The 23,355-nt window shown below is 36.6% G+C and overlaps 1 protein-coding gene across 4 annotated transcripts in view; it reads right to left on the bottom strand.

The window, feature by feature from the left end:
* Positions 1-23,355, bottom strand: part of LOC306875400 (dual specificity protein phosphatase CDC14AB-like) — a 49,371-nt gene that overhangs the window by 6,000 nt on the left and 20,016 nt on the right. For 2 of the 4 annotated variants that reach the window (XM_079425918.1, XM_079425917.1), the window contains 9 exons: positions 18,909-18,971; positions 18,295-18,382; positions 12,267-12,497; positions 11,251-11,389; positions 10,437-10,590; positions 9,203-9,303; positions 6,444-6,491; positions 4,293-4,427; positions 681-1,050 (listed from right to left, as the gene is read on the bottom strand). In XM_079425918.1, the coding sequence (XP_079282044.1) occupies positions 681-1,050; positions 4,293-4,427; positions 6,444-6,491; positions 9,203-9,303; positions 10,437-10,590; positions 11,251-11,389; positions 12,267-12,497; positions 18,295-18,382; positions 18,909-18,971 (1,329 nt within the window). Of the gene's footprint in view, positions 1-680; positions 1,051-2,440; positions 4,112-4,292; positions 4,428-6,443; positions 6,492-9,202; positions 9,304-10,436; positions 10,591-11,250; positions 11,390-12,266; positions 12,498-18,294; positions 18,383-18,908; positions 18,972-23,355 lie in introns of those variants that run through there. The other 2 variants (XM_079425920.1, XM_079425919.1) reach the window with 1 other exon arrangement.

The raw sequence follows: 23,355 nt of genomic DNA, 5'->3' as shown, positions 1-23,355 counted from the left end.
ATAACCATGTTTGTTTGCACTTGTCATGTCAAAACTCTGACTTGAGAACTTATATTAATTTAATAACTTTAATAAATGAAAATAAAATGCTTAAATATGTATTTAAAATTATATTAATTTTTTTATTATACAATTAATCAAATTACAATACTAAACATTTAATATTTTCATTTCAGTAATATCTTCAATTTTCATTTTTAGATTTTCAATAAATATTGTGTGCATAATAAACAGGTGTCAACTTTAGTTAATTTCAGTAATGTTATGCACGTCATGTTCTCATTAAATTTCAAAATATATAATGGATATAATTTAATAACAAAAAAATGCATCTAAAATAAAAATAATAAAAAATTATCAAATAGTAAATATTTAATTAAATATCAAAAAGTTGTTGTAATTGATTAAATTATACATATAAATGTGTTATTACATAAAATTATTTTAAAAAAATTATTAATTAATTGAACGTGTAAAAAAAATATATGTATATATATATATATATCAGCATACATACTCGCTATCCTCCACTAGCCATCCTTTTTTATTAAGTCATATTGGTTGACATTTGTTACTATGGCATTTTGGCAGAAACCGACAATTACCATGGTAAATTTTCTGAAATGCTGCTGCTGGGTGTGTTTATCTCGGGAGGGTTGATGGGAGGAGACATGACTTACAGGAATGGACCGGCTGAGGTATCGTGCCGAGAGCCCGCTCAGCCCTGTCGGGGGGCTTCTGTGGTGGCCCTGTTCACTGGCCCCCAGCCTTCCATTGGTGGAAGGTCCACTCGGGCTGGTGTTGTTGAGGTTGTAGGTCAAGCTTTTTGCCCCGCTGCTCGGGCTCACCCCGTTGCTGTTCGGGGTGCTGGTGCTGTTATACTGACTGTTGTTGTTGTTGACCTCGTAGTGGTAATTGTGGGTGGCGATCGGGCCGCTGTAGCCCGTGCGGACGGGGTGAGAAGTGAACAAGGAAGGGGAAGGTTTCCCAGAGCTGTTGGCTTCGCCATTTGGTTCGTACAGGTTACCCAGAGAGCTGGCTAACCTGGTGCTGGAGGACGGGAGGGAGGGAAACACACATGAAGGGTGGAGGACAGGGAGGACACACACTCGTACCCATATCTACACAGCAGGACACGGAGGCCATGGAAATCTGTCTGATAATGGGACAAGGAACTGCATGCATTCTGGGCGACACTGTATTTTTTGCTGTTTAAAAATCAAACTCAGCCTGGAGTGCAGCTGGGCGACTTATTCAATACTGACAATTTTTCTAATTGTAAATATTGTTTTTTACATAGAATTCATAAAATTATTAGTACATTAAAATATATAAGTGTAAATTAATGTGGGCACATATTGCCGTTTATAAGTATGTATTTTTTTAGTGCTGGGCAACGATTAAATGCGATTAATCGCATTCAAAATGAAAGTTTTTGAGTACATAATGTGTGTGTGTATACTGTGTATCTTTATTATGTATATATACACACATACACACACACCCACACACATGCATGTATACATTTAAGAAAAATGTTGTTTATATATTAAAGATATTTATAATAGAAATTATATTAATATAAATATATACATGTAAATATTTTCTTATATATATATATATATATATATATTGTGTGTCTTTATATATACATAATAAAGATACACAGTACACACACATTATATAAACAAAAACTTTTATTTTGGATGCGATTAATCGTTTCCTAGCACTAGTATTTTTATATTTATGCATATAACAGTAAATTATTGAGATGCATTCTCCAAGTCAATCATTAAATTATGCAATTATTAAAACAAATAATAAAAAAACACATTTACTTTTTTTTTTATATCATATATTGTGTAATATTGTTATATATTTTTTTCTAGGTTATGTGAATGTTCGAGTAAACATTAAGGTAACGTTCCATTCTATCATTTCTAAACTGTTACAGGAAAGTTATTTTTGAATGTTTTCTGAACAATCTGACAAGTAGACTAAAGGGTAGTTAGACAATCTGGAACATTTAAAAAAAAAAAAAAAAAAAAATGTATAAATGACATTTTTGTGCTAATGTTTTGATAACGTTATAATCTAGATAACCAGAATTTTATATATAAAGTGTTATTTCTTTATTTTACCATTGCAATTTTTTAATATATTAAAATGTTTACGTAAAATAATGTGGGAATATTGCAGTTTATTAGCAGGTATTTTTGTATTTGTTCATATAAAAGAAAACTATTCAATGATACACACACACACACACAGTGTTGGGAAAAGTAACTTTTAAAAGTAATGCATTACAAATGTTGTGTTACTCCCTAAAAAAAGGAACTAATTGCGTTACTTTTTATGGAAAGTAACATGTTTCGTGTTACTTTCTCACATCTGGGCTGGGCTTGCTTGTTTGCTTTTAATTAGACTATTTATATTTTTTGGCAAATGTAAAAGCCCTTTCATTCCCCCAGGCTGAAGGAAATTCACTGCAGTTACTTTTTTTTTTTGTAAAGATTTATTTTTTGGCATTTTTGCCTTTTTATTAGGATAGAAAATTATATATTGACAGGAAATGAGGTGGGAGGGATAGTGGGGAAAGGATCGGAAAAGGGCCACGAGCCAGGACTCAAACTCGGGTCCCCCAAAGCGCAACAGCGCTATATATCGGTGCACTGCCCACGAGGCTCTGACTGCCGTTATTTATTTGAAAAAGTAACTCATATTTTATTGTAAATTAAAATGTAATGGATTACTTTACTAGTTACTTGGGAAAAAGTAATCTGATTACATTACTTGTAATGCATTACCCACCAACATATATAAATTAAAGTTCAAATTAGAGGTCTGCATTCCCGCGGGACCCGACCAGATTTCTTGCGGCGCGGGATTAAATTCCCGAATAAAATGCGGCAGCGGTCGGTAACTCTGGTGCAATTTGAACGGGAGCGGGCGGTCTAACAATATCCCGTTCCCGACGTCCTTTCAGAACTGCATATCTGGGCTTTATTCAAACACTGGTAGAGCCTGCACTCGACTGTTATGCACGCGCTGCACACATGAACCAGTGCTTTGTTTTATTTGCGAGATCTGTGTGCAGCATGTGCATAACGATGCTCAGAGCAGGCTGTACTGGTGGTGAATATACGGCCCGCAGACAGAACAGGCAGGTTGTCGATGAGTGACAGAGCAGAATAAAGATGGAGCAAAGTGTGGATGCGCTGTCCTTGAAGAACATTCAACTCGGTTTTGTTTGTATTTTGCTTATAATTTTAAAATGACATCGAATTTATTTATTTTTCTTCTGCGACACTTTTCCTAGGCTACTGTGTTTACAGCAAGATGTTAAATTTAGTATACTGACAAGACGAATAAAACTATAATTGGCCGTTTTTGTACAACCTAAATTTTTTTTCCCTCTGCAACAATTGTTCGTATTGTGTTGTAAAGGCTAAACGAATTGTATCCTGACAAGACGAATAAAAATAAGGAATACAATTTTTGTACATATTTTTTTTCCTACTGTGTTGGACACAAAATTTGTTTAATTTTGCTGTCAATAAAAGACTCTTGACAAGATGAATAACAAATACAATTTTGTGCAGACTACACTTTTATTTGTTAGCCTAACTCGCTTTCTTTCAGTAGAGGAAATTTAAATGTGTGATTCTGGAAACGAGACCTAAATTTAGCGGGAATGGTCGGGTCGGGAAGAAAATGATTTAAAGCAGACAGCGGGTGAACAAAGTGTGAATATATCGCGGGAGCGGGATATAGCCTCGCAGGAGCGGGACTTAAAAAACAGTCCCGCGCAGACCTCTAGTTCAAATCACCCAGCCCTAGTCCAGAGAGTGTTAAAATGTGCTTTTCAACATTTGAACAGTACTAGAAAGTAGTGGGTATGCACTTGGTCCAAAAATACATGGCTGTGATCCGATAGGTGCTGGTTTGGAGAGAGTGATAGAGTAGTAGGCAGGGATATCTGATTACATAAACAGCAGGGAACGAGTCGCTTGAAACCAACAGCACAGAGCAACCAACTTGGTTCCTTGCGTTTACGGCTCTGTTTCAGACCACAGGGTAATCACAGAGAGGAAAGAAGGCCACCAGGGAACTGGGAGGACATGAAATAGAGGGGGAGAGAAATAAAGAAGGAATAAGTTACACGAAAGAGTTGGAAATAAAGAGTCAACAAATAGTAAAAGGTGAACGAGTGAGAGAATAAGCAAAAGGAAGAAAGAAATGGAAAGTGTAGAAGATTGGAGGAAAGCTGATTAGAGGGAGGCCAGGCTCACCTCTTAAGGTTGGTTGATGAAGATGAAGAGCGGCCAATTCGTTTGGCAGAGGCAGAGACGGAGGAGGATGGTGGGACTTTAGAGGATTTGAGGGGGGAGATGGAGCCCTGGCCAGCGACTGCTGCTTTCACTCGACTGTAAAACACACAAACACAGAAACAAAATCAGCTGGTAACACAAAAACCCAGTGAATTTCAAAACAGACCCAGATTGCTTATTCAAAATAAAGACAAAATGTAAATGTTAACAGCAGTTTCTTCATTGCAAGCATGTGCAAATATATACACACACCAATAAAAAAAAAAAAAATAAATAAAATAATTAATATTTGTAAACGACAAATGTATATATGTGAAATGTAATATTTATAAATTAAATTGATCAGTTTATATACATCTAAAACTTGAACTCATACCTATACTAACTAACCTACCTACCTATAATAGTTCATATTTAATAAGTTGGTGAATTTGTTAATTTGTTGAAGTTAAAAGAAAGAGAACTGAATAAACAAGATACTGTGATCTGGGCAGCTACCATAAATCTGACTACTAAGACAACACTTGATAAACAAATTCCTCCCCCAAATACCAGCTTCAATGAAAACAGCCAGACTATCTGTTCATAATGAGTGAAATTTCCCATTCCTAAGAACATTCCTAAGAGCCAAACACATCTGCTGAGAATTGAATCGTTTAGGAGAAAGTTTACAAAACAATTCACTTAGCTACATTCTGTACAAGAAGGGAACCAGGGCATTATGCTTTAAAGAGGCTTTGTTTCAAGAAAAATACAGGAAAAAGAAACGGGGGAAAGTTACAGGCGAGGATCCAAAATTTCTGGAATTTAGCCAGACGGCGCAAATGCTCCATATTCATTTTGCTCATACAGGAATTCTAATTTCGTTTTCTCTTTAGTTTCAGTGTCAGTTTTTTTTTCTTCTGTGCTCTTTTCTCTATTAGTTACCCTCCCTAATGCTAACCTCAATCTCCCACACAGTTCCGTCTCCTTTTTCACCCACTCCAAAAACTCCTCTTTGACTCAGTTTAATCTCAATGAAAGAACTGACAACAGATATTTGATGAAGGGTTTTTGTCAACAACAGCATGTTTTTTTAGAATAAAAATAAAAAAGCTAAAATTTAAAAATCAATCAAATACAGAGCTCAGGTTTTTAGAAGAACTCAAGAGTTAATTTAAAAAATAAATAATTATATAAAAATAATTTAATGTAATAATTCTGAACACACTCTTTTATTTATATATATATATATATATATATATATATATATATATATATATATATATATATATATATATATATATATTTCATTTGTTCTGTTTTATTTGACAAACTAAATTTAAACCCTATGCAACAAAAAAAATATATATATTTTATATAAATCTGAAATATATAATACCTAATAAAATCACTCCTCATCTAACACTCTGTACAAAAAAAAAGTTAAATTAAACTGAGCTCATTTGCTCTCTCTATCAGCTGAGCACAAAACAAACAAATTTGCCAAGAGCTCATCCTTCATTCTTGTGAGAAGGAGCTGCGACAGGAAGAGTAGGAGGGCCAGTTATGTCCGAGAGGCCTCTTCAACTCGCCGCTCTTCATGGGAAATTAATTAAGTACAGCGTATTTGCTCATGAGGGGGTGTTTAATTTACATCTGGGTTAAACGTGTTAAAACGGGGCCTGTTCAAATTGTTGACGACATCATGGACATGAGGATGCGGCGTCCTGTTCTGATCGAGCGGTACTTGAAGATCTTGTTTTATTAGCATTGTGTGTAAGGAGGGCCTGAAAATGAAGATACACTGGGGTATAATTTGTCTTTGAGTGGCTGAAGTACGTAAAGCGGAAAGCACAAGTAGGCTGTTTGTTCCTTGGGCTATTATTGTAAACTTGGAAAGGCCTGAGATAAAACAGTCAGTGTAGTGAGCCAGCAGCTTGCGCAAAGTATTCATTTTTTTTAACTGAAGTTGATTTATAAAAGGTTAGATAATATTTCATGCACCAAAAACAGGCCACATTATCATTTTCCAGCTTTAAACAGGTGGTTTTGCTACTGCACCTTTAAGACTTAGGTAAATGACCTCTGTTATGGCCTTTAAAGAGAAACTTGGAAGAAAAAAAAAGTTACCTGAGAGGTTGAGATGCAGACCTAGTGTGTATCTTCATGTCCTCAAGTCTGTTGGAAGAACATTGAGATGACACTGGGTTCAAGTACACACTGCATGGTTACATAATACATAAACTGCCTCTAAAAACCAAGAAAATGGAGCCAAATTTAATGATTGCGTCCCAAATGATACATACTACATACTGTTTTTGAAAGAAATTAGTATTTAGCATGCATACTGTGCACACTGTGTGAGGTAACATGCAGATGCGAGTTGCATATAATGTAGTGCAGTCACATTTAAAATGTTGAGCATACTATTTTTTAGAAAAATAGTACACAGTATTCATATACACTGGATAGTATGCAAAAACCAGTACGGTAGTAATCAATTTCAAGCTAAGAATTCAAACTATAAATTTTAAAATAAGGATGGAGTATGCATACTTTCCAAAAGTATGTGCATGTTTAGTGTACATTAAATACCCAGATTGTCTACTACATTTGCTAAACTGTGCCGTATACAAAACGTAATTCACAATTCGATGTATACAAATGACTTTTTCATAAATTTCTGCATATTTCTGGAGGTAATATTTGCACACAAAGCAATAACATCATGTTTAAAATACTTTACATACGGTTTTACTAAAAATAGTACACAGTATACATTTTACACTGCATAGCATGCAATAAGCAGTTTACTAGTAGTCCATTTCAAAATAAGCATTAAAACTAAACACTAAGCTATTTTTAAAATGGATTAGTATGCAGAATTCATACTGTGCACAAAATGTTTATTTTAAGTATGCATTAAATACCCAAATTATCTAGTACTAATCCAAGTTGCTAAACTGTGCAGTATATAAACGGCATTTGTCGTTGCTAGGAAACGCTTATTTTGTTTACTGGGATGAGAGTTGCTGAAATCGCGTTTGGTCTCGTACTGTATCGTGTATCTTGTCAGTGTGTGCACTTGCTTGGCCATTTGTAGTTGATAAACAGGAAAGTGGGTTCAAGCGCCAGCAGAAGGCAGTGTAATGAAGTGGTCTTTAAGAGAAGCAGTCTATCAGCGGAAGTTTAAAATCAGCTCGTAAGTGTATTTACTTGTCTCAGTGTTTAGCGCATTTGCCGTTGCTAGGAAACGCTTATTTTGTTTACTGGGATGAGAGTTGCTGAAATCGCGTTTGGTCTCGTACTGTATCGTGTATCTTGTCAGTGTGTGCACTTGCTTGGCCATTTGTAGTTGATAATCAGGAAAGTGGGTCCAGCTGAATTGAAATGATCATTTGTTGGCTTGGTATAATAAAGGTTATTATACCGCGTCAGCGGTCGCGGCAGCCGTCGTGTGAAGCCCTCTTAGTGTGAAGACCAAAGAGTGTAAAGACCATCGACTCTACCGTGCGACTCCACCGGGCAGGGACACCGGCAAGGGATAGTAGTATCGCTTTTTATTTAATTTTTTCATTTATATGTTTATTATTGAAATGTTGTTATATGCATGTGTCAATTTTATTTAATTTCTTTATTTTCTTAAATATGTGGGTAGATAGTATTTATAAAGTTGTAACTTTTTAGTTTTAGTTACTTTTTCTTATTTGTAAGTCGCTTTGGACAAAAGCGTCTGCTAAATGACAAAAGTAAAGTAAGTAAGTAAAGTAAACCACAATTTTTAATTGCCATACAAAAACTATTTTAATGAGTCCACGTTTAAAATATATTGCATACTATTATTTTCTAAAAACAGAACACAGTATACATATACACTTCATAGCATGCAATAAGCAGTATGCTAGTATCCCATTTCAAACCAAGCACACTATGTTAGTATGCACACTGTGTAAACTATGTGCATTTTTAGTGCAATATATTTGATCAGACTTCCAAATGTTACAACATGTCTGTACAAAGCTGATTAAAAATGCAGAAAAAATATATTATTTTTAAAACTGGAAACAAGTTGCTGATTTAACAAAAAGTATGTTCATGTTATACCAATTTAAAATGTTTTGCATACTATTTTCACAAAACAGTACATAGCATAAATTCTACACTGCTGCACGAAATTGGGGTGATTAACTGAACTACTCACAAAGTGGTATAAAATAAGTTTAGAATGTTTTGCATACTACTTCAACAAAAACAGTACACAGTTTAGATTATACACTGCATAGTATGCAATAAGCTGTATGCTTGTGACCCATTTCAAATTCAGGACTCTTAAAACCAGCGATATAAAAGCAGAATGTTTCTCGAGGGTTCACCCATCCTGAGGTACAGGGAAAGCATCTCTCCAAGATGCCATGTTACTATGTCAACCAGCTCTGCGCCTGGTGCATCAGCGCTGTGTTCTTTTGTATTTATTTCAGCTCCGTGTCTTGCATTTAAGAGTGGACTGGAAACACTAACCGTGGCCTGCCGTCATTTAGCTCTTCACTGAGCTAAAAGCTAATGGAAGTTGAAAGAGTCGTGATAAAAGGCTTCATTCATGAACGGAGGGAATGAGTGTCATTTATGTAATGTGATTCATTATGTTGCGTATATGGAGACCTGAATAGAAGATGCGATATTGGTCTTGGACCAGCTTTGCTTTTTATGTCCAGGTTGACATTCAGGCCTAGAATAGAATACTGCATCACGAAATGCCTCTGAACGCAATTTATAATGCAACAAGTATGAGTTGTATTCTCAGTGTGGCCACAGGAGGCGCTTTTGCAGGTTGCGCAATAGTTAAACCGATTAACGATCTTCTTCAGAAGATCAATGGAATGGCGTCTTACCTTATGGCTCCGGTGGTTGCAGACCTCGGTTGCCGTCGACCCTTTAAGGCACGCAGTTTGTCTCCTTGCGTCATACCGAGATCGTTCTCTGCGTAATCGTTCTGTTGAGAGTAAGAGAGCATCATTGATTATATATATAAAAATGTTTCCTAATTGTATACACATTGTATAAACAAGGTTATACTCTTCTCCGTCAGGTTTCAAAATTAATTAACTAGTCAAGTAATAAATTAAGTAGTATAGCAATATTAAAATTGCGCCCAATACTGAAGTCATTTAACATTTTTATATCATATTTTAAATGTATATAGTGGTTATCTCTCCAACATTATACTCTTTTTTTTTTTTTTTTTTTGTCAGATTTCGAAAATATTAAACTGTTGAGTAGCATTAAATTACAGCTCCTAATTCTGACCGATATTTCAAAATATTTTTGTGATTATTTTCTTTATATTATAATTTTTTTGCTCAATGGATATAGTGGTTACGACCAACTCCAAGATCATACTCTGTTTCTCTGTCAGGAATCAAAAATAATAAAATATCGATTTAAAGTAGTAAAATATCAATATTAAAATTGTCCAATATCGTTAAGGCAATAAATATTTATTAATTTTATTTATATTAGATTTTTATTTTGGTAGTTATGTCCCTCTCCAATATTACACTTTTTCTGTGTCAGGTTTCAAAAACATGAAACTAATCAGTATTAAAATGCCAATATTTAAATTCTAGCCAACATATTTTTTCATGTGATAAATATTTTCATGTTTCATGGCTAATAACCGCTAAATTGTTGACATGAAAATTCTGTATTATTTTGTCTATTTTCACAAATTATTAAAGGAGCAACTTATGCAAATTACTAATGAGTTATTAGGATTGTTTTGAATTATTTTGAACATTCATTTAAATTACTATATATAAAATACATTTGATTTCATTATTTATTTAGACAAAATTAAGCACTAATTTAACATTTAAACACTAAAAAGTACATTAGTTGTTGAATTTAGTTATCACAGCATAATCTTTGCTGTTTTCATACTGTACATTTAAATCTAAATGTAAAAAATGAGGAAATGAGCATAAGCAATTAAATATCCATTATCAACCACTGTGATCTATTAGAAATACCTAATATATCGGCCGATAATTGATATGGTCCTGTTATATTGCGCATTCTTTATTGTAAATTAAAAACAAAAATAAAAATGGTCCCAGCAGGCCTCACCTCCTCCATACGGTCCAAGCAGTGTGATTTAAACATGGAGGTGTTGATGGAGAGGTTGTCCATACTGGAGATGAGGTGAGGCACAGATCTGTCCTCATACTGCCGCTGCTTGGAGCGGTGAATATCTCCATGCGTCCAGAGACTCGCCTGCTTCCTGTAGAGGTACATAGAGTATAGTTCCCAATCAGTGTTCTGTGTGTATCTTGTTTTGCACAAATAATTCAGCCGTATGGGAAGAAGTCTGGACCATTCATTCAATGCCAATGCCAGATAACAGATACTTTGTATCCAGCACACAGGAACGGAATCTCACACTTCTTAAAATGGCCTAAGGAGGAAAATATGCCTGAAGATAACGTTCATTTGTCCAGCGGTGGCCATTCTCTCGTGCTGCAGCCCGCAGTATCGTGTCAACCCAACAAAACACTTGAGAGATTAGCTTTAACTGACCTTCACATGACCAGTGCTCTGTTTTAACTCAAACATGACAGAAGTGAACCATGGTCTGGTTATATGGCGCACGCAACGCCTTATTGATACACAAACGCTGAATCAGACTCAACCTACCCTTCTTTTCCAAAGCCAGAGTTGGATGATTCAGACAAATCTGAAACATCTGCTGAACTTTCTGATCTGCTTAGCAAAGGAGTGCACTCTCAAAAAACCCTCTAACGCTTTTGACAATACACGAGCCAAAGTTAGAGCACTTGTCGACATTATGTAAATGTAATGAACAATAAAAAGAGGAAAAAAAGCCTCAGGAAGGTGTTAAGAACCCAAAAATGGTGCATTGTGGGTCATTTTCGGGACTTACTCTTCTAGGTGATGTTGCTGGGGTCCAATAATAGAGCCAGGCCTGCAGATGCGGATCCAAGCGATGGTTTCGGCAGCCGTGAAGCGATAGTGCTTCATCAGGTAGCAGCCAATCAGAGTCCCCGTCCGGCCTAAACCCGCTGTGATTGGTTGAAAAAAGGTCATAGGTGTTTAAAATGCATGTATTATGTAAAATTATTTATTAAAAACTAGGCTAACTGCTCTTAAAAAAAATTGGGGGGGGCTGATTGGTGGAACTCTAAGGTATCTTAAAGGAATAGTTCACCCAAAAATGAAAATCACTCATATTCTACTCCATAAGACCCTAGTTACCCAGAAAGGTAGTTTAGGACATCGTTAAAATAGCCCATGTGACATCAGTGGTTCAACTGTAATTTTATGAAGCTACGAGAATACTTTTGTGCGCAAACAAAACAAAAATAACTTTTTCAACAATTTTTTCTCTTCTGCCTTTGACACACATGGTACTTTCATGACTGACATGGAAGAGAAGAATTTGTTGAATAAAGTTGTTCATTCTTTTTCTTTGCGCAGAAATAATATTCCCGTAGCTTCATAAAATTATGATTGAACCACTGATGTCAAATGGACTATTTTAATGATGTCCTCACTACCTTTCTGGGCCTTAGTGGTAGTTGTGTTGCTGTCTATGTAGGGTCAGAAAGCTCTCGGATTTCATCAAAAATATCTTAATTTGTGTTCCGAAGATGAACGAAGGTCTTACAGGTTTGGAATGACATGAGGGTGAGTAATTAATGACAGATATTTCATTTTTGGGTGAACTATCCCTTTAAGGCCACATTACCATAACACTGATAAACGTTTTGGTTCACTTTGAGTCTGACCTCAATAACAGGGCATTTTAATGTTTAATGCTACATAAAAATAAAGCCATTTTGACAATTATCCTTTTTGTGCAAAATAAGTAGGTCAATGAGGCGACAGTGTCATTAGCGTGGCTGTATTTCCATGTCTTTGATTTAAGTGGCGTCTCACCCTTGCAGTGCACGGCCACCGCTCCATCCGTGCTCTCGCAGACGTGCAGGAAGCGGCGGGTGATGACGTCGCTGGGCGTGCTGCCGTCCACGAAGAACAGGTCATAATGGTCGAAACCGGCGTCTGTGAAGCGCTTGGCATCGTAGATCTTCTTGTTGAGGCGTACTATGGTGGTGACGTTGTGCTTGCGGAAATACGGGAAATAAGCCTCGGGGGCATGTAGAGGGTAACCTGCCACACACAAGAGCAGGAATAACATAAAATAAGAATAACGTAAAATTATCATCTATGTATGGTCACACTATTTTAAGGTCCAATTCTCACTATAATAAACCATTAACTATGACTTTTGCCTCAAACTCCTAATTTGCTGCTTATTAATAGTTAGTAAGATAGTTGTTAAGTTTAGGTATTGGGTAGGATTAGGGATGTTGAAAATGGTTATGCAGAATATGTGCTTTATAAGTACTAATAAACAGCCAATATGTTAATAATAAACATTCTAATAGACAACTAGTTAGTAGTGAGAACTGGTCCCAATACTAAAGTATTACCATGTATATACTGTACATAGAGAAAGAGAGAGATTTTTTTCTTTAAAACGGCAATCAATATTTATTAAGTTATAATAAATAAACAAAAAATTACTTAGTGAAAATATAAATCACCCATTAACCTGTCAAGCAAGAGAAGCGAAAGTACATCTATTTAAAAATATATATATAAAAAAAAGCAAATATACATTTGTTTAATACATATTTCCCATATTTAGATACAATAATAGGGGAATTAATTCAACATGTTTTATTTAAATCTACGCATGCGCTGATTTGTGACTGCGTGTTTCGAGTTTGAGCTCCATAAAACTGATTCTTTATCATCTATTTTCTATCTTAAAAACAATTTTATACACTATCATTTTCATTTCTATAACGTGTGAATATATCCCCTATAGCATTCTAAAACAAAACCAATCAGAGCGCCTTGTTATCACTAGTTTTATTTTGATTTCTCGAGTCTGCTATTAGCTTATAGCCCGTTGGCATCGGCAGCGTGGCTGCCGCTAATCTCGCTTACACTGCTAATACGCTATTCACACACATTACCATTGTTTCGCTGTCACTTGCTTAAATGGCGGATTTGTGTCTACCTTTGAGTGCAGGTAAGGACACATTCGAGCTGCATTCGGTGCAGCTGGAGCTGGAGGCCGTGGAGAAACAGATCCGTGACCTGGTGGAGAAGCAGGCTCAGCTGAGAGAGCCGCGCTGGAAACATCCCGGGCTGACGCTCACAAGTCCGGGGTAAGTATACAGCACGCTGCTAACACTCCCACCACTTCTACTCCGTGTGTTTCTCTGCACAGGCCCTGTGCACCCAGGACGCGATCTTCCCAGATGTCCTTCACTCCGGCGTCGGGACGCCACGGACCCTGGGTGCACCAGCACCGGAAGACGCGAGCCAGGCCCCGGGCGACGACCTCTCCCCCTCCGCCGCCTCCGGTCTTCGAGATCTCCACCCGGAACTGCTTCGCTCCCCTCCGCGAGACGGAACGTGACGCTGTGATCGCTGTGATCACTGTTTCCCCGGTGCTCGTGTTCTCGATGTTTCTGCGCAGATACCTGCGATCCTGAAGGGCGACGAGAGCATCGGTGCTGTCGTACTGCACACAGGGGTTAACGACACCAAGCTACGGCAGATGGAGACACTGAAGAGGGACTTCAGGAGCCTGATCGAGGCGGTACGCAGCACATCGCCCGCGACAACGATCATCATGTCAGGACCGCTTCCCACGTATCGACGAGGACACGAAAGGTTCAGTAGACTGTTTGCTTTAAGCAAATGGCTATTGTCATGGTGTAAAGAACAGAAACTGCTCTTTGTTAATAATTGGAATCTTTTCTGGGAGCGTCCTAGGCTTTTTCGTGCTGATGGCCTGCACCCCAGCAGAGTCGGAGCGGAAATCCTGTCGGACAACATCTCCAGGACGCTACGCTCCATCTGACTAGTAAGCCAATTCTCAAATAACTGCTATGATGACTTTTGTTCTAATCACATAAATGATAGAAGTACTTGCGTTGTCCAATCTATACAGACTGTGTCTGTTCCCCGAATAGCGAGGTCAAAATATAAATTTAATGCAGGATCTAGAAAAAAATTGTGATTAAACCAGAAAAACGCTAAATAAATGAACAAAAACTATTTTTAAAGCTTGGGCTCCTAAACATTAGATCACTCGTACCCAAAGCAGTTATTGGAAATAATTTTGATGTACTCTGCCTGACTGAAACCTGGCTTAAACCAAATAATATTTTGGTCTAAATGAGTCTACTCCACCAAGCTACTGTTATAAACATGAGCCCCGTCAGACTGGTCGTGGTGGCGGTGTTGCAACAATATATAGTGATATTCTCAATGTTACTCAGAAAACAGGATACAGGAGGTTTAATGCATTTGAAATACTTCTGCTTAATGTTACACTGTTAGATATGCAAAATAAATCTCTACTATCTCTTGCTCTGGCTACTGTGTATAGACCGCCAGGGCCATATACAGATTTCCTAAAAGAATTAGCAGATTTGCAGATAAAGTGCTAATTGTCGGAGATTGTAACATTCACGTTGATAATACAAATGATGCGTTAGGACTTGCGTTTACTGACCTAATAAACTCTTTTGGAGTCAAGCAAAACGTCACCAGGCCCACTCATCGTTTTAATCATACGCTAGATTTAATTATATCGCATGGAATTGATCTTACCGATATAGATATCGTACCTCAAATTGATGATGTTACTGATCATTTCCTTGAATCGTGCATGCTGCGTATTACTGATATTAATTATATGGCTCCGCGTTATCGTCCGGGCAGAACTATTGTTCCAGCCACCAAAGACAGATTCACAAATAACCTGCCTGATTTATCTCAACTGCTCTGTGTACCCATAAATACACATGAACTAGACGAAATGACTAGCAACATGGGCACTATCTTCTCTAATACATTAGAAGCTGATGCCCCCCTCAAATTGAAAAAGGTTAGAGAAAAACGTACTGTGCCATGGTACAACAGTTGTACCCATTCTCTCAAGAAAGAAACTCGTAATCTTGAGCGCAAATGGAGAAAAACTAACTTAGAAGTTTTTAGAATTGCGTGGAAAAACAGTATGTCCAGCTATAGACAGGCTCTAAAAGCTGCCAGGGCAGAGCATATCCGCAAACTCATAGATAATAACCAAAACAATCCAAGGTTCTTATTTAGCACAGTGGCTAGATTAACAAATAAACACACACCACCCGATCTAAATATTCCCTCACAGTTTAATAGTAATGACTTTATGAATTTCTTTACTGATAAAATAGATAACATCAGAAACAATAACAAATGTATATTCTACTGCATCTAGTATTTCAGCTTCATTCATCGCACCCAAAGAAAAACTGCAGTGCTTTAGAACTATAGGACAGGAAGAGCTAAATAAACTTATCAGTGCAACTAAACCAACAACATGTTTATTAGATCCTGTACCCACTAAACTACTGAAAGAGTCGTTACCTGTAGCAGAAGAACCGCTTCTCAATATTATTAACTCATCGTTATCTTTAGGTCACGTCCCAAAACCATTCAAGCTGGCGGTTATTAAGCCTCTTATTAAGAAACCACAACTAGAGTCTAATGAACTGGCAAATTACAGACCCATTTCAAATCTTCCGTTTATGTCTAAAATTTTAGAAAAAGTTGTGTCCGCTCGATTGTGCTCCTTCTTGCAAAAAAAATTATCTCTATGAAGAATTAGGTTTCAGGCCTCACCGTAGCACAGAAACTGCACTTGTTAAAATTACAAATGACTTCTTGCTTCAAACCAAGGCTGCATCTCATTGCTAGTATTACTTGATCTTAGTGCTGCGTTCGACACTATAGACCATGACACTCATAGATCGATTACAAAACTATACTGGTATTCAAGGGCAGGCTTTAAGATGGTTTAGATCCTACCTGTCCGATCGCTACCACTTTGTTCATTTAAATGGGGAGTCATCTCAGTTATCACCAGTAAAGTATGGAGTACCACAAGGATCTGTCCTAGGTCCTCTGCTATTTTCAATATACATGTTGCCCCTTGGTAATATTATTAGAAAATACGGGATTAGTTTTCATTGTTATGCTGCTGATACTCAACTATATATCTCAACAAGACCAGATGAAACTTCTAAACTAAGCTAATAGATTGTGTAAAAAATTTAATAGATTGGATGACCAATAATTTCCTCCTATTAAATTCAGATAAGACCGAGATATTACTTATTGGACCAAAAAACAGTACACAGAATCTCTTGGATTACAATTTGCAACTAGACGGATGTACTGTCACGTCCTCTAAAGTCAAAAATCTGGGTGATATATTAGCAACTTGTCCTTTGAAAATCATATTTCCCATGTTACAAAAACAGCATTCTTCCATCTTAGAAACATTGTCAAGCTTCGAAACATGCTACCTGTTTCTGATGCAGAAAAGCTAGTTCATGCATTCATGACCTCTAGACTGGACTATTGTAATGCACTGCTAGGTGGTTGTCCTGCATCTTCAATAAACAAGCTACAGATAGTCCAAAATGCAGCGACTAGAGTTCTTACCAGGTCAAGAAAATATGATCATATTACCCCAATTTTAGAGTCTCTGCATTGGCTGCCTATTAAGTTCTGTATCATTTACAAAATATTATTACTTGCCTATAAGGCCCTAAATGGTTTAGCTCCTGCGTACCTAACTCATCTTCTACCACGCTACAATCCAACCTGCTCCCTAAGGTCGCAAAACTCTGGACTTTTGGTAGTACCTAGGATAGCAAAGTCCACTAAAGGAGGTAGAGCTTTTTCACATTTGGCTCCCAAACTCTGGAATAGCCTTCCTGATAACGTTCAGTGTTCAGATACACTTTCTCTGTTTAAATCTAGATTAAAGACACATCTCTTTAGCCAAGCATTCACATAATGCATCTTATAATCTTGTACTGCAGTTATATCTGATCAAATGTACATTATTATTATTATTCTTTAGCTTGGGTTGAACAAATCATTTTTGCTAAGATGGAACAGCAGCTACGCTAATTATGTCTCTATTTGTTTCTCTGTTTCTGATTAACATCCCATGGTAACTAGGAATGACAGAAGCTTCAGTCTGGATCCAACCCTTAAATGATCTGAGATGACCGAACACCTGAGAAAAGATGATGCCAATCCCTCAGAGGATGCCAAAGCTCAGACAACATACAGAATTACCAAATTTTGCCATAAGTTAAATATATTAAGGTTCTGCGATATATAAATATATTGTGGAAACTTAATTCCCTGTAGAGCTGCTTTGCTACGATTTGTATCGTAAAAAGCGCTATACACATAAACTTGAACTTAAATATGTATATTAATTTAAAATGACATATTCTGAATTAAAAAAACAATACAACATATATATATATATAATTGAGTATCTAATATTTCCCATATTTAGACATTGCAATATTTCTATAAATATTGCGCATTTTTAAAATATCAATAAATTTCAATTAAATACACAATTCATACATTTAGATCAAAATTATGTAAAATAATCCAATAAATGTAATTCTTAAATATCTATATTTAAATTTTTGTACATTTTTTGAATGAAAAAAAAATTATAAAATATATTTCCCATATTTAGACATATGGGAAATAAAAAATATATTAAATATACACAATACATTTTTTCATTAACCTGTCACAAAAAGGAAGTACATCCATACACATGCAATAAAAAAGGACTTAAATCCCTATGAGCCCTAACTGAACCATTTGCTCTTAAAAACTAATTTTACCATGATATCTAATATGCTGCACTCTCTACTTCTATGTGTGTGAATCTGAGAAGTTTGCGTTTATTAAAACAAGGGTGCCCTCTACTGTCACATAAGTGTAGTACATTGAACACCATGTCTGAGAAAAATGCATAAATTAATTCAACATTCGGCTATGAGATGGCAAGCAGCCTCACCGTTCTCTATTTTACTTTTCGGATGCGGCCCGCTGAAAGCAAGAAGTTTGCCTGGGACGATCCAGTTCAGATCTCCGTTCTCGACCCGCTGGAAGGATGAAAAAAACAGAATTAAAAAGAGATGGAAAATGAATAAAGATTAAGGGAGCAAGAAAAAAAAACAGAATTGAGCCAAGAAGGTTTGTATTACAGCCAATGGAGAATGTTTTATAATTGGCGAGTTGTGTTGTCGTAACCCCTTCAAAGCGGAGGGCACAGCGGGTGACAGATTACCACAAGCTGAAAAATTTACATAACACTAAAGGACAAATCAATTGAATGCTCATTTGCCGTGAATTGTTCCAGCGATTGTCTAAATAACAGCCGAGATTATAACACCGGCGATGTATAATCACATCGACTTCGGCGAGCTGTACACGATGCGTGCGATTTAAATCAAATTGAACGAGCGGAGACTATCATTAGGTTAAAATGTCTTTGGTTCTCGGTGGAATAAACACGATTATGTAACCGGCTTGAGGAGCAATGAATGTAATTCTGGGTAAAAACATTGCATGCTGGTTCACCTAATGAGCACAAGCATGTCGCATTTCATAACGAGGGGGCATCATTACCTCGTAATGTTCGTACTCGTTCACGTCAAACATCTCGAAGTTCAAGAATCCGTGCTGGAGGGCCTGAAAAACAAAGTTTAGAAACATTAGTCATATGTTAACTGCAAAAATGTTCATTCTTATGGTGGATTTCACCTGAAAGTCACAAAAAAATCCTTTATCCGTCTGGCTGTTTAACCAATTAGTCAGTGTAATGGGGCTGAAGCGGCCTGTCTGGTGCTCAGTGAAGAGCTGCGGGGGAAGACGATTAAGGAAAAGGCACACGAGTCGATAAGCCGTGGCAGAGAGCGACGAGGGCCGCGTCTAATGGAGTGTCGGGTTTCTGCTTTTCACAGACATGTCTGGCTCTGCCAAAATAGTTTGAAAGTGTACAAAGTGATGTTTTTGTTTTGCTGACTCTTATTCGCTTAACTGATATGGCAGTAGTGTTGGACTTTATACTGTTCTGATACTTTATTCTGCTATGCAAAAGGCAGTAAAAGCACAGTAAAATGTATTAAAATACTATTAATTGTTATGTTTAGCTCATCTGTGTTCAGATTCAGAGAGAGAAAAATTAAGATTTCTTCAGTTTCAGTGTAGTTACTGTTTTTCGCCATTGTAGGGCTCTACATTCAAAACTGAACGTCAACCATGAACTGCTCAACATTATAGATGGACCACTTGTCCAATTTTTGTACTTTTTTTGTAAATAAAACAAAAACTTCAAAAGACTATGAATATATAATAAATTGATATGAAAAATAATTTTAAAAACAAGACATTTAAAAAATATATATAATTAAATATTTTTAAAAGTATTTTAAAATAATATAATAACTAAATATATATGAACAGTAAAATATGTTTTTCTAAAATATATTTCTCTCTTTATATATAATGTATATTAAGTATATTATTAGCATGTATTTTATTTATTATTATTATATATTAAAAAAAAATTAATAGTTTTGGAAAATTGTTTTTTTTGTGAAAATTGAAGATTTTTTTTAAATGTTACACACACCTATATCTATCCACCTATATGTCTCCATCTCTCTCTCTCTATATATATATATATATATATATATATATATATATATATATATATATATATATATATATATATATATATATATATATATATATATACACATACACACACACACATATACACACCTAAAGGATTATTAGGGACACCATACTAATACTGTGTTTGACGCCCTTTCGCCTTCAGAACTGCCTTAATTCTACGTGGCATTGATTCAACAAGGTGCTGAAAGCATTCTTTAGAACTGTTGGCCCATATTGATAGGATAGCATCTTGCAGTTGATGGAGATTTGTGGGATGCACATCCAGGGCACGAAGCTCCCATTCCACCACATCCCAAAGATGCTCTATTGGGTTGAGATCTGGTGACTGTGGGGGCCATTTTAGTACAGTGAACTCATTGTCATGTTCAAGAAACCAATTTGAAATGATTCGAGCTTTGTGACATGGTGCATTATCCTGCTGGAAGTAGCCATCAGAGGATGGGTACATGTGGTCATAAAGGGATGGACATGGTCAGAAACAATGCTCAGGTAGGCCGTGGCATTTAAACGATGCCCAATTGGCACTAAGGGGCCTAAAGTGTGCCAAGAAAACATCCCCCACACCATTACACCACCACCACCAGCCTGCACAGTGGTAACAAGGCATGATGGATCCATGTTCTCATTCTGTTTACGCCAAATTCTGACTCTACCATCTGAATGTCTCAACAGAAATCGAGACTCATCAGACCAGGCAACATTATTCCAGTCTTCAACCGTCCAATTTTGGTGAGCTCGTGCAAATTGTAGCCTCTTTTTCCTATTTGTAGTGGAGATGAGTGGTACCCGGTGGGGTCTTCTGCTGTTGTAGCCCATCCGCCTCAAGGTTGTGCGTGTTGTGGCTTCACAAATGCTTTGCTGCATACCTCGGTTGTAACGAGTGGTTATTTCAGTCAAAGTTGCTATTCTATCAGCTTGAATCAGTCGGCCCATTCTCCTCTGACCTCTAGCATCAACAAGGCATTTTCGCCCACAGGACTGCCGCATACTGGATGTTTTTTCCCTTTTCACACCATTCTTTGTAAACCCTAGAAATGGTTGTGCGTGAAAATCCCAGTAACTGAGCAGATTGTGAAATACTCAGACCGGCCCGTCTGGCACCAACAACCATGCCACGCTCAAAATTGCTTAATCTCCTGAACTCCAAACTGAAAGAAAGGTGATTTGTCTTGACCAGGACCACACCCCTAAATGCATTGAAGCAACTGCCATGTGATTGGTTGATTAGATAATTGCATTAATGAGAAATTGAACAGGTGTTCCTAATAATCCTTTAGGTGAATATATATATATATATATATATATATATATATATATATATATATATATATATATATATATATATATATATATATATATATATATATATATATATATAATTTTTATTTTTTTAAACCAGGGACGAATCTCTCAGAATGACCATGAGTTACCACATTTGAAGATTGGGATTAGTCTAGTCTAGACCTTAAGATGACAGCCATCATAAAGTGAGACTATTGTAGTCTGTTTATTTTATGCACTTATCAGAAGCAGTACGGAAACAGACGACAGAGACTGTCACCGCAACCATCCAACCCTAAACATGCTGTCCTGAGCTGCAGGGTTGCCCCTGTCAGTCAAAACCTAATCAAGGCTGATAGAGGGCACAGCGGGTGAGTGATTATCACAAGCTGGTAAAGTTGCATCACTCTAATGGACCAATCAGCTGAGAGCGTTCGGGTAGAAAACTTTACAAACAAGTCACACTGAAGTCCATATGCGCAGACGTACAACAGGCACGTCTGTTTACTCCATCTGGATAAAGCGACAGATGTGTGTGCATCTGATACAGTGAGTCATCACGTTCTCAAGCTATGGTTATGTAACTGTTCCTAGTTAGGTTTAATCGAATGAGCCCAGCCGCCCTCCTCCCCTCCGCTGCTGACTGGACGAAGAGCTTACAGCAGAAATCCTCTTCTGCAGTGTCAACGGACGGTGTGGATGAGCCAACAATTACCGCCAACATGGCCTAAATCTCCAGTCTCCTCGTTTTACCCTTGCAGTGGTAACGGTGGAGCCTAGTGGTTAAAGATCTGGGTAGGTAATCTAACGATCTTCACTGAGTCCTCGATCGAGACACTTAACCCTGGGATGTTCCAGGGAGGATTGTCGCTGTAGTAGCATATTAGAAGTCACTTCAGGTAAAAAGCTAGCAGATAAAATGTGGTTAGCTTACAAAAAAAGTAGCCTAAACAATTTCCAAATGGCTATCAGTGCGTTTTAGAGAGAGTAATTACATATTACACATACAGTTTAAAATAAAATCACGTTATGAGGTATTAAGTTGTAATTACGATAAAAAGTTGTAAATGTTAATCATAATTGCGACACTTTTTTACGGTGTGACATCTCTGCTACATTGTTTCTGACTGTTTGCAACTTGCTTCTTACGATTGCGTTTTCATCTCCTACAATGTGACCATCCAAAACTGCAACACTGCGAGCTATAGCCACTATTGCGAGAAAAGTTAAAATTGCTTTTCGTAATCCCAATTTTTTCTCACAATGTGACACTTTATAATTGTTAAATTGTTTCTAACCATTTCCAATATTTTCCTCATAATTGCAACTTCATCTTTTTTCATAAACATTAACTGCGATATTGTGTCACAACTACGAGAAACAAAAAATTTGTTTTCTTGAAATTGCAACTATTTCTCACAATGTGACATGAAGTTGTTTCTAGACTGTTTGCAACTTTTTCCTTATTGCAACTTTATTTTTCACACAATGTGACTATCCAAAAATTGTGATACTGTGGGATGTAGTCATAATTGCAAGCAGTTCACAATTACGAGAAACACACAATTAAGAGTCATCACTACAAGAAACAAGTTCACACTTATGAGGAAAAGCAATGGTTTCTCGAAATTGCAACTACTTCTTACAATGTGACATATGACTGTTTCTACGGTTTACTCATAATTGCAGCTTCATGTCACAAAATACGTGAATTTTCCAAAAATTTTGATATTGCGTGATACAGTCACTTGTAAGCTGTAATTTCAAATAATTTGCGATGTTTTCCCCATAATTGTTATTTCATCTTACACAATGTGACTGAATCAAAAAAAAAATTAAACGTGACTAACGGGGAATTTTCGAAACCGAAGTCGTAATTACAAGAAGCAGAAACAGCAATTACAAGAAACGGAGATAAATTCACAACTATCTTCTGGTAAAAATGAGGTAAATTTGGATTTCATATTAAAAGATTTTTCTCTGTGGAGTTTGAACCTACAACATTTTGGTTACCAACCCAGATGTTTAACCATTAGGCAAACCCAAAAACAAAAGAACTGCTCTCATGTTGACAAATCAGGCATTAACTCCT

This window comes from Barbus barbus (genome assembly GCF_936440315.1).
Source record: "Barbus barbus genome assembly, chromosome: 9".
In the NCBI taxonomy this organism is placed as follows: Eukaryota; Metazoa; Chordata; class Actinopteri; order Cypriniformes; family Cyprinidae; genus Barbus; species Barbus barbus.
This window is presented reverse-complemented; position numbering and strand designations above follow the sequence as displayed.